The following is a 12,167-nucleotide window of genomic DNA, read 5'->3' as shown; positions in this document are numbered from 1 at the left end:
AAAATAAATTTATTTCTTTATTTTTGTCTGCGTTCTGTCTTCGTTGCTGCGCATGGTCTTTCTCTAGTTGTGGTGAGCGGGGGCTACTCTTCATTGTGGTGCACAGGCTTCTCATTGCGGTGGCTTCTCTTGCTGTGGAGCACAGGATCTAGGTGCACAGGCTTCAGTAGTTGTGGCATGCAGGCTCAGTAGCTGTGGCTCACGGGCTCTAGAGCACAGGCTCAGTAGTTGTGATGCACGGGCTTAGCTGCTCCGCGGCATGTGGGATCTTCCCCGACCAGGGCTCAAACCCGTGTCCCCTGCATTGGCAGGTGGATTCTTAACCACGGAAGCCCCGTGGGCTTTCTCTAGTTGCAGCAAGTTGGGGGGCTACTCTTTGTTGTGGTGCACGAGCTTCTCATTGTGGTGGCTTCTCTTGTTGCGGAGCACGGGCTCTAGGGAGAGCGGCCTACAGTAGTTGTAGCACACGGGCTCAGTAGTTGTGGCTCGCGGGCTCTAGAGTGCAGGCTCAGTAGTTGTGGCACACGGGCTTAGTTGCTCCGCGGCATGTGGGATCTTCCTGGACTGGGGTACGAACCCATGTCCCCTGCATTGGCAGGTGGATTCTTAACCACTGCGCCACCAGGGAAGTCTCAAGGAGAACAGTTTATTGGCTATTTGTATTCGTACATATGATTTATAGGCCTCAGATTTTACTGTTTCCCAGGCCATGCAAATATTGGACAGACCTGAGGATGGGAAGACATAATGATGTGGGGTCAAGAGGAACACAGGGGGTGATGTCAGTGCTCCTCACAGATCTCCTCCCACCTTCTGAAATCTCCCTGTGCTCCCCACCCTGCCCCTCCCCACTGCTACCCCCAGCAGCTTGCCAGCTGGGAGGGTCCCCCACCTGGGGCAGCTCTTAGCCAAGGATGGCGGTGCTGAGGGAAGAAGAAAGCCTGGCTCCCTGGCCTCTGGAAGAGGGGCTCCAAGGAAGATTTTTTTTTAATTAATTAATTTGTTTTTATTTTTGGCTGTGTTGGGTCGTCCTTGCTGCGCGTGGGCTTTCTCTAGTTGCAGCAAGCGGGGCCTACTCTTCGTTGCGGTGCACGGGCTTCTCATTGCAGTGGCTTCTCTTGTTGTGGCGCACGGGCTCTAGAGCGCAGGCTCAGTAGTTGAGGCGCACGGTCTTAATTGCTCTGCGGCATATGAGATCTTCCCTGACCAGGGCTCGAACCCGTGTCCCCTGTATTGGCAGGTGGATTCTTAACCACTGTGCCACCAGGGAAGCCCCTCCATGGATGATTTTGCTGCAGAGATAGCATTGGTGTGGCCTCAGCCTTGCCTGTCTCCTCCCTTTCCCTGCCTTGCTTCCCACTCCCTGCTGGTTTCCCCCCAGAGCACTCCTGAACAAAATCACTGGCACAAGAACCTCCTCTCAGAGTTTGCTTCTGAGCATCTGATGGAAGATAGGCTTTGGAGGGTTTCAGTTTTGTTTTGTTTTCTGTTTTGAAGGAAGGAGAAATTACAGCATGTTTTGTATGCTCAGGGGGATGACATGGGAGAGAGGGGAAGGATAACAGAGCAGAAAGGAGATAGAGGGAGGGCTGTGCAGGTGACATCCTTGAGTAAGCAGGATGGCATGTTTCCTGCACAAGGCACTGACTCTTCGGAGTAACACGGGCAGCTCCCATTGTTGATGGGAGAGAAACCAGCGAATGAGGGTTAAGGTGCCTGTGGGCGGGGAGACTTGGTGATGGAAGGTGGAAGTCTCTTCTGATCACTTTGCTTAGAGAAATGAGTGAGACAGACCATCAAATGAAAGTGAGGGGTGTGGAGGATAATAGAGGTCTGAGCAGACAAAAGAAGGTTTAAAATAGTCTGAGAAAGCAAAAGGGTGACAGAACTAGGGAAATGTCACACAATTTCCAGGAAACACTGAACACCTATTTGAGGTTTGTGGTCATCGGCTTTAAGTGAGCCCAGCCTGCAACATTGTGGTTTTACACCAGCCATAACCAAGAATTCCAGTACAAACGTGGAGTAAGCAGACATATATGATTAACCAGTTTGGATTCTAGGACTGAAGGAAAGGCGAGGGTGTTGAGGGTTGGTGCAAGAGAGTGAGTTTAATGATGACACACGGACTCTAGCTGGGTAAAGAGGGAGTAAGGGAGTGAGGGGTGATGTTGACATTGGAAAGATGGCAGATAGGGTCAGTGGACTGACTAGAGGCCCCCGTGGCTCTGAAGACAGCTGAAGGGAGGGTCCTAGAGGAAGTGAGATGTAATTGTAGGAGGTGGTTGTCAGAGAGGGGCACACTTGAAGCTGAGACTCGGGTGGAAGTACAGATATTGGTAATGACAAAGCGTACTGGATTCGTGACTGAGCGGACATGGAGGTTGGGCTCACTTAAAGCGGGTGGGGTAGATCAGGGATAAATGCAGAGTGAAATAATGCGAAAGTGTATGCCAAAATAGAATTATAAGCGAATGAACTCTTCTTATTTGTGTGTTCTTATATTTCCCCAATGTTCTACAATGAACATGTATCACTATATAAGCAGAAAACAATTATTAAGTAAAACCAAAGACACTACTCAGAGGTAAAAAGGAAAAACATGTCTTTATTTATGTAAGGCAATTACTACTATTTACAAGTACTCAGTCCACAAAACTCATAAAGTTATTCTCATTCTAGAATTGTACCAGTGTTTCCAGGCACCTTACACCATCATTTTAAATAAGACCAAGTGAGAGATGTGAGTTTCACAGTGTATAATATATACTTTGTTTCAAGAAATTCTTATTTTAAAATGCACATATATTGTTCTTTGTTGTATTTGCATTTGCACTAAGAAACCCTGAAATTATCTATGGGACGAGGAGGACAGAGGACCGGGAAGGCAGTGCACAGAAATGGGGGCGAGACTTTTCTTGAACACCCTTTCATATTTTCTTATCTTCAAACAACGTAAAGATAGCACCTATTCAAAAATAAATTTAAACAGTAAAATTTAATATCATCTAAAAATTTTAATAGAAAAACCCTCTTTTAAATTTTCATACATGCAAAAGTTATGTTAAATACAATGTTTGTATTGCCAAATGGGTCTTTCTTTAAACAGGAAATTCCCTTATTGCTTTTTTAAAAGGGTTCTACTTTCAGAAATTTAGTTTCTGTTTAAAGATACAAATATGTCACTATATTTTTACCACATCTTTAAGAGCAAACTGCAGACTTTTGACAAGACTCAGACCCTACCAGAAAAAAGTTAAAAAAAAAACTTGTCACATACAACATATACCTCACCAGACGATAGTTACCCTTGCTTGGTATGTCTCCAGAGTTTAGAACCCGTGGTTCTAAGTACATTCTAAGGGGGCATTCAAGTCCAACAGAGAAAAAGATAATTAAAGCTGTCCACAGGTGAAACCAGATGGCAGGATTGCAAAGCAAGAGATACACAGGATTGCAAATCCTCCACTAACAGCTGTGCAACTTTGGTAAGTTTAACATTCTGAAGGCTGGACCACAGGGTCTCTCAAATCCATGACTCTGTGTGTGGTGTGAGTTCCCTCTGCTGGAAGAGTTAAGGGGAGGAATGGTGAAGTAGAGTCTATAGGGTTGAGAGGATGGATTGAAGCAGGTTTCTAACAGATTAACCACTGACACTTGACAATAAACTGAGAATCCCCAGCCATGGACCCTAATCTATGCTACATTTAAAAGTGCAATGTAAAGTTCATCACTTTCTGTGCGCACCCGGATGTGAGCACAGAAGTTATGTGGCGGTACTCAAATACGAGGTGGTCATACGGAAGAGAAGGGCACTTGTACTAATTTTTAAAGATTACCCCCACAAGGAATGACAACATTTAAAAATGACAACATTTAAAAATGAAGGGCACTTGTATTAATTTTTAAAGATTACCCCCACAAGGAATGACAACATTTAAAAATGACAACATTTAAAAATGAAGGTGGAGGACTCTCAGATCCTGAAGATAAATCCACAAAAACCTAAGGGCCCAAGAATTTCAGGTTGAGGACTTGACTATGTCACTCAGAAAGTATCCGACCTGGAAAACACTGTTAATCCGATATGGCACACAAGTCGTCTATAAAATGAGGTAAACGTCTACTTGGTTCACCTCAGCGGAGACTTGATCACTGATCTTAAGCTGCCACTCAGCCTATTCACTGTTGTGTTAAACTGATCAGCCTGGTCTGATGGGTCAGTAACCACAATGTACTGGTTGCATATATGTTTAAATTACCTGAGTACTGGGGGAATAATTACATTGCTAAGGGAAATGCCATGATATCAAACCTGCCCGCCACCATGGTGAGTCCCTGAAGCAGATGCCAGTAGGATGCTATAGTGACTAATAGTCCTAATAATGCTATACACCGGTAGTATCATTATTAAATAACTAATATTTGCATAATACTCTATCAAAAGTTTTCATGTCTTTCATTTTGTTTGGTAGAAGCCAACATTTTGAGCGATAAAGAGAAAAGAAAAGAAAAAATTAACTACAGCTCTTGTAGATTGAACAAAACTAAGCAAAATATACAGAAAGCTTATTCCATCTGCCATTTTCATCATAAATGTCTGGACAGACAACAGCTGTAGGCACTGCCAAATGGTTGTGATCAATCACTTCCTTTTGTCTCTGGACTCTAAATTCACACACACACACACACAAATACAGACAAGGGCCAAGTGTGTATATGCTCCATTTAGGAAAAGTAAGCCCAGAACGATTGCACTCCTGCTGTCTGTATAGACCCATGACTCACAGGCATACATGTCTAGTGATCCCTCACATGCTTGCTGGAGGCCTCTGTAAAGAAAGTTCATGGAAAGTTTCCTGATTCTAGAGTTTACCCCTACACAAGCACTAAGTTCCAGTGAAACAGAAATATAAAATAGACCACAGGCCCAGGACTTCAACATCAAGCCCCACATATTTCTGACGCAGGAGAATTCATCACCTGTGTTGCCCAGCTGGACTCAGAACCAAGGGCTGGCCTGGTTGTTCCTCAGTCAGAGAACATCAGCGGGTGTTGCTACTGTTGATTTGAAGCTAAAAGTCAGCAGGAATTAGATGCAAAGGAACTCAAACTCTGCTATTTCTATTAAGGTTACTACCAGAATGCTGCTACCATGGGCCTTATAGGCACCACGCCACAATTAGATTTAAACCTTAATCCTCCCAACAGATAATACTTCTCTACTATATAGATAAGGCTCCAAAAACTAGCTTGACTTAGTGTCTCAGAGCAAGGAAATCACAGCATACAACAGAAACCCAAGGCTTCTCTCTCCAGACCCTTTGCTCTTTCCTTTGTACCAAATCATCCTTCAACTAGCAGAGGGCTGTTCAATGGCCAAAAGCTGTGTATATCCAATGGGACAAAGACGGTACCCACCAGCTGTTAGCTTTGACTTGTAAGAACAATGATTTTGGAAGATCATCCTGATATATATATGAGATTTGTTTCCTTGGTCAACCTACATTCAAATCCATGTAATTACTAGCTACCTTATAACAAGGTTCTTCTGAATATTTCTCATTGCAAATTTGCCAGACATTAATCTGACTTTCATAAAAATAATTATAAAATCAAGCATCACTGAGTTATTTTTTCTTCATTCTCTGACATCTTTCATGATCATCTACATATCCAAGAAATGTTCCTAAAGTCCTGTTATGACCCATGACATTCCAGTTCAGTTAAGTGGGAAATAAAATCCTGTAAACGATAGCTGGCTGGACGTTGTAGCAAATCACTCTATCTCCTCGGGCTTTAGTTTCTTCATCTATAAATGAAGTCATTAACCACAGGACTTTCAATCTCCCTCCTTCCAGGAACTAACATTTAATTCCTTCCAAGAATTAAAAATTCCTCTTGAAATTAAAAAAAAAGTTCAGTACATAGGAGTGTTGACAACCTCAATTTTTAAAGTATCAAGGCTTCCATACAGAGCCTCCCCCTCCAGAAGGCATAGCCAGACACTGCCTGGCCAGAGAGAGCAACAAGCCCTGTGAAAATCTTCAGTCCCTGAGGCCGCCTCTCTCTTCATCACTTCAGGTCAGAGGAGCAGAGCGTGTTAGAGCTAAGGCAGGGGCTGTTGACTACAGTCAGTTGCCAACCCTGAGGACTCTGACCAAGAGAGATGCTGTGTGCAGATTTAGTCCTGATTCAAGCCTCACCTGAAGCCACTCTCCGCGTTCATGTGTTTTCAGGTGAAAGAAGCAACCAATTTTCTTTTTTGCTTTAGTTAGTGTGAGGTGGTTGTTCTGTCAGCGATGTCTGAAATGTCGTGACCAACATGGAATTTAATACAAGGTTGTAAAGTTTGTGCTCCCAGAGCAGCTGAATGTGTCTGTCTTCACACTGAGCTGTCATCTTCCGAGAGCCAACCCTTTTCCCGGCCCAAGAGAAACATTGCCTGCAGAAATACCTTCCTTACACTAAAGCAGGAAATGGGTGTGGCATAGATCAAATTTTAGGGGAGAACAAGGAGAGGGTCATTGAACCATGATCTCATCATTATCCAGTGTCCAAAACAAGACCATTCGGGGGGACACAGAATTATAACAAGGGGTGAGCATATACAGAAGGGAAATCTAAGCGCAGTGAAGGCCACGAACAGTGGTTCTGAGCTAAAAGGAACCTTAAAATACAGCTTTTACTTCACAGATGCATAAACCGAGGCTAATCACTTTTATCTCGGGGTGCCCAACTAAATTCAAGACTACAGTCCAAGGCTTCAACAAAGAAAGTTTTCTACCATTTAGACTTATCCAAAAAAAACAAACAGATTTTGTTGTGTCAGAAAATAGGGCATGTTCTTCTACTAGAAAGACAGGTGGAGGCCAGCTCACTACCTGTCACTGATTTCTATGACGGGTGGGAGGTTGGAAGCGATACCCAAAGGGTCCTTTCAAATTTAAGCGTCAATCAAAACTTTCTACTATAGTAAAAGTTCTTCCTGTGGCACAGGGAATACTACTTTTTTACGTAGTGTGAAAGCAGGCTGAGGCATCTGTTTTTTTGTTCCGTGTTTGTCCGCTTGTCGACTCACATCATCGTTGACAGCAGTGAGAATGGATAAGATATCTTCCTGTCTGCAGGCAGAAAAGAAAATATATTTTCAACCAGGAGATAGAAATCACATACCAGGTCTTAGAAAACAGATGTTAAAATACGTGGCTTCTTCCCAGTCTAGCATGCCAAGATTCTAACTGGAATTTTGCCAAATATAAAGAAACATTTTTTCTGAAATTAAAAAAGAAATGCTAAATTATATAAAATTTTTCAATTCTACAGTCAGTATTTAAGAACATCATAATAGTAATCACACCTTGCACTTTAATGCACTTAGTCCACAAAGACATTTTGCATAGAATTATTTTTCTGTGTTCTTCCTTCAAGCTGGTAGGTAGGTAGGTAGATAGATAGATAGAGAGAGAGATAGATAGAATAGGAGGTGATAGAACTATATATAGAGAGACTACTATTAATAATACCCTCTCTATTCTAGGTTTTGGGAGGGATAAAGGGCAAACATGACACAGTTCCTGAACTTAAACACTTAGAATACAGACATGAAACATGTACCAAGGATAGCAGAGAGACAAACTCCATAATACAAGGCGGAATGTGATCAACACCGCATGAAAAGTAGGTCAAAGTTCCCCTGCAAATTCTGAGGAGAAGACAGTGCCTCTGGCTGGGAGAAGAAGACAAGACTCCATAGAGGAGGCAGCATTTGATCCAGAGGGCATTTACCAGAATGTTCTGGGGGTGGGCAATACATATCACTGGAAGCAAAGCATAGGCTCTGGAGACAGAACTCAAGTTTGAATCAGCCTTCATGACTGGTTCTCAGCACCTGCATCCTGCATCACACTAGCTGTTCTCTCTGTCCCCAGATCTCCCTGTGGCTGACTCACCATTCAGTCTTACTTGAAATATCGCCTCTACCAGGAAGCCTTCTCAAGTAGCTCTCTGCTCTACACTCTATATCATTATCCTGTTTTGCTTTTCATAGCAGGTATTACTTCCCAAAATTATCTCACTAATTCATATGTTCATTTACTTACATTTTTATTATCTGTCTTCCTGTCACTAAGTGGTAACTCCCATGGAGAAGAAATTTTGTCTCTCTTGCTCACAACGATACCCCGAACCCCCAGCTCAGTACCCAGTACAGTAGGCACATAGCAGGCCCTTGATAAATAGTGCATTTTCCCTGATGCCATAGGAATTGGTCTTTGACGGAGAGGTTGGTAAAGAAGAAGGAAAAGCCAAGGTGACTCAAGGCTCCCATCCTGGTTCCCAATCCTGAATTCCCAGAATTGGAACCATTCCTAGCAATGGGGATTCAGGAGTAGGAACCCCTGGAGAGGGCTAAGAAGATGAATTCAGGACTGTGCATACTGAATGTGAGGCCCAAAGGCAACAGAGGCGTGGGATGTCTGGCAGGCTGTGAGAAATGCATGGGACTGACCCGAAGAATGAGGTTGACTCAACCCGGCACTCACTGGTCCAGCAAATGCTTATCAACCTCAACAATGTATCAGGTACTGTGTCGGGTGCCGAGGATATAAGGTTAAATGAAACATCTCTGCCTTTCAGAAACTCAGAGATGGCAATTTGGGAGATGTTTTCATGGAGCTGCCAGTGGCCGCCAGGTATAGCTAAAGCTGCCAAAAGGGGCTATAGAGAGACAGCAAAGGAGAGGGGCTGGGGCAGAACCTTGGTGAATGCCCATTTCCATTGTGCCAGGTAAAGAGCATGTGACAGAGACAGAAGGAAAGTTGTCAGAGCAGGGGCAGGAAACCACGGGTATTATAACGCCAAAGGCAGCACACGGGCATTCAGTAAATGTAAGTGATTGATAATAAATAAATGAAGGAACAAATAAAAGGCCTCCCTGCCTATACTGATGCTGTTCCCTCTCCCCAGAATGTCTTTCACCCTGATTATCCACCTAACATCTATTTGGCATCTCTAGAAGCTTCCCCTGATCCTCCAAATCTGGGTGAGGTGCTAGTTCTATATGGTCCCATAACACCTATGCTTTACAATGTATATTTACCATAGGGAATGATCTTCCCCATATACTTGTCTGTCTTTCCAGATTGTGAGCAACTTGAGGACAGGGACTGTGTCTTTTTTAAAATTCTGTATCTTCCCTTCCAGTTACGTGCCAGTGCTCAATACAGGTGTGTTGGATGGGTGGATGGATGGATGAATGGATGCATGGATGGATGCATGGGTGGGTGGATAGATGGATGAACAGGTAGGTGGATAGATGAATGAATGAACAGGTAGGTGAATGGAACAACTCAAAACTCTCACCTTGGGACCAAGTCCTTCAGATGATTATACAGAGATTGGATATACCAGCTACCTTCCTCCACGTGCCGAAAGGACACGTAGCCGGGGACAGTGGCCAGGCCAAGAAGGAAATCCGCCTCAACGGGAACACTGTCTTGAAGGGAAGGGGGCACGTGCTCAGGATTTACTGCATCCGCTTCAATGGATACGGAAGGTTGTATTTCTTCACCTTGACAGGCCTGGATGAAAAAGAGTTTGGGTTTGTGAGCCAGAGCGGGACACTTCTGAGCCGTGAAGTGAGACATGATCTGCCGGATGGGAATGAGGCTCCCATCGGAAGAGTAGACAGCTCCAAATTTCCCATGGGTCAGAACACAGAACACAAAGCAGTCTCCATCAGCATGGCCTGGATGAGTCTGAAAATACTGCAGAACCTCCTCTAGGCGGCCTTTAGTCACGTTGACATAAATATTCACGCTGAACCCAAGCCACTGAAACACGCGCCTCAGGCACTCTGTGAAAAAGGAGAGAAAGGGGAAATAGTGAAGTGGAGGGAAATAAAACAAAACGAAGGGGTGAAACAATGCTAGGAGTTATAAAAATCTGCATAGCAAACAGGCTGAAGCTTTGGATGTTTTTTCTACTTTCATAACAATAAAATTTTACAATTCACCTGACTTTTTATAGTAGCCACAGTGCTATCACAATGATCCTGTGAGTCAGCAGAGGCCAGAATTTTATCCTATTTCACAGATGAGGAAGCTGAGGCCCCATGAATCTCCCACATGATCACAAACCTGGTTAGTGGTGGAGGCACAACTCTAACCCAGGTTGGCTCATCTGACCCAGGTGCTCTCTCCCACCCAGAGTCGTAAATGGTCAGGAACTCTGGTCACGCTTTAAGCAGGTCAGTGACCCCAGGAGCTATGGTCTGAAAGTCTGTGTTCCCCCTCAACCCCCAAGGTGAGGGTATTAGGAAGTGGAGCCTTTGGGAGGTGCTTAGGTCATCAGGGTAGAACCCATTAAGAAGACCCCAAAGAGCAATCTTGCCCTGGCCGCTGAATAAGGTTACAGAGAGAAGACGGCCATCTGGGAAGTGGGCTCTCACCAGATACCGAAATGCCAGAGCCTTGATCTTGGACTTCCCAGTCTCCAGAACTGTGAGAAATAAATGTTTGCTGTTTAAAAGGCATCTAATGGTATTAGATGCCATCAGATGGACTAAGACACCAGGAATATACAGGAAGCTTAGAAACATTTCTGATATCATCCTTATATTTACATGGAAGATAAAAACTACAGAAAGAGGGCTTCCCTGGTGGCGCAGTGGTTAAGAGTCCGCCTGCCGATGCAGGGGACACGGGTTCATGCCTCGGTCTGTGAAGATCCCACATGCCGCGGAGCAGCTGGGCCCGTGAGCCATGGCCGCTGAGCCTGCGCATCCAGAGCCTGTGCTCCGCAGCGGGACAGGCCACAACAGTGAGAGGCCCGCGTACAGCAAAAAAAACCAAAAACCCAAACGAAAAAAAACTACAGAAAGAAAATGTGAAAATAAAAAATGATTTTAAGATTTCTAACTTGCATTTCATGCACTTCCAGACTTTCTTACCAGCATCTTTATTGGTCCCTCGTCTTTTTGACAGTGAGGTAAAACTGTGATTATTGACAACAACACAATACCCTCTGTGTTTCCGATTCATCCTGTACACAGCTGTCTCCTTGAAAGAAGAAGAGATAGGAACCACTTATTAGGCAATGCTTATTTTAAGGGTTTAATGTTTCTAACCAACCACTCCATTTATCAGTACCAAAGGCAGAGAGTTCTCAAGACCCTGGTCCTGATCTGGAATTAACGATTAATTCCAAGGTAGAATGCCAGGTCCTCATTAAAATTCAAACTTCACCTGTCTTGCCTGCAGAATGTGAATTCGCAGTGTTAGATAATTAAATATGTATTTTTAACTTTGGCAAACCCAGAGTTTATGCGAAAGCATCTTTCTTGTTGGATTAGCAAAGTGAAGAAAGCATAGGTAAGGATCTAACAAGACAACAAAAATATCAAATGGTAATTTGTTTTTTAAAATGGTAGGATTCTGGAGTGATCTGATTCCTCCAAAAACAGAGAAATCTCTTTTGTAGAGGTCACAATGTGAATTTTAAAATATGTGCAATTGTTTTTGAAGATTACTGTAAACAGCATTTGATTACAAATTAGCTGAGTTGGCTTCAGCAGGGCCTCTCTGTGGCTACAATGATCTCCTGAAAACATGGTACAGTTTTGATCCAAGCAGAAAAGAAGTGGCTTCAGTCGATGAAAAAGAAATTCCCCTCTCTGTGTATTTCAAAGGATATGCATGACTGAAAGGGCGATAACATCACCTGCATAGGCAAAGGTCAACACACTTCTGATTATTACAGAAAAAGGCGAAAAGAACAGAGACAATCACACAGAGACAGGAAGAAGAACCAAGATAGAAACAAAAATCTGAGCCCACAGAGTCCTTAAGGGCTGGACCCTAGTTGGAGAAGACCTGAGGAAACAGTGCAAACCTTTGTGCTGGTTTCAGAAGTTAGAGTGTCAACAGATGATCCCAACATCTCCACTGAGACCGGGGTTGCTCTGTCACCTAGAAAGGCAAGTATTCAGACTCTTTATATATCTTTCCCCAAACACTTAGATTTCCTTACAGAGGATGAGTTGGAATCAGCTCAAGTGTTTCTGGTTAAAAGTTTGGTTGGGTTGAGTCAACATTTATCTGTCACTGGGTAGAGAGAGGCTGGGCAGACACCAAAAAGAAAGAAAGGGGTGGCGGGGGGCGGGGGGG

The 12,167-nt window shown here is 43.8% G+C and overlaps 1 protein-coding gene across 1 annotated transcript in view; it reads right to left on the bottom strand.

The window, feature by feature from the left end:
• Nucleotides 1-2,588: 2,588 nt before the first annotated feature.
• Nucleotides 2,589-12,167, bottom strand: part of CASP10 (caspase 10) — a 29,792-nt gene continuing 20,213 nt past the window's right edge. Inside the window, exons 7-10 of the mRNA XM_024757314.1 lie at nucleotides 11,893-11,969; nucleotides 10,952-11,060; nucleotides 9,364-9,856; nucleotides 2,589-7,124 (exon numbers count right to left, since the gene is read on the bottom strand). Coding sequence (XP_024613082.1) covers nucleotides 6,971-7,124; nucleotides 9,364-9,856; nucleotides 10,952-11,060; nucleotides 11,893-11,969 — 833 coding nt within the window. The 3' untranslated portion in view covers nucleotides 2,589-6,970. The remainder of the gene's footprint in view (nucleotides 7,125-9,363; nucleotides 9,857-10,951; nucleotides 11,061-11,892; nucleotides 11,970-12,167) is intronic.

Source organism: Neophocaena asiaeorientalis, unplaced genomic scaffold (genome assembly GCF_003031525.2).
Source record: "Neophocaena asiaeorientalis asiaeorientalis breed wild unplaced genomic scaffold, Neophocaena_asiaeorientalis_V1.1 scaffold246, whole genome shotgun sequence".
NCBI classification, from domain to species: domain Eukaryota; kingdom Metazoa; phylum Chordata; class Mammalia; order Artiodactyla; family Phocoenidae; genus Neophocaena; species Neophocaena asiaeorientalis.
Note: the sequence above shows the minus strand (reverse complement) of the source record. Positions and strands in the feature narration are given on the sequence as shown.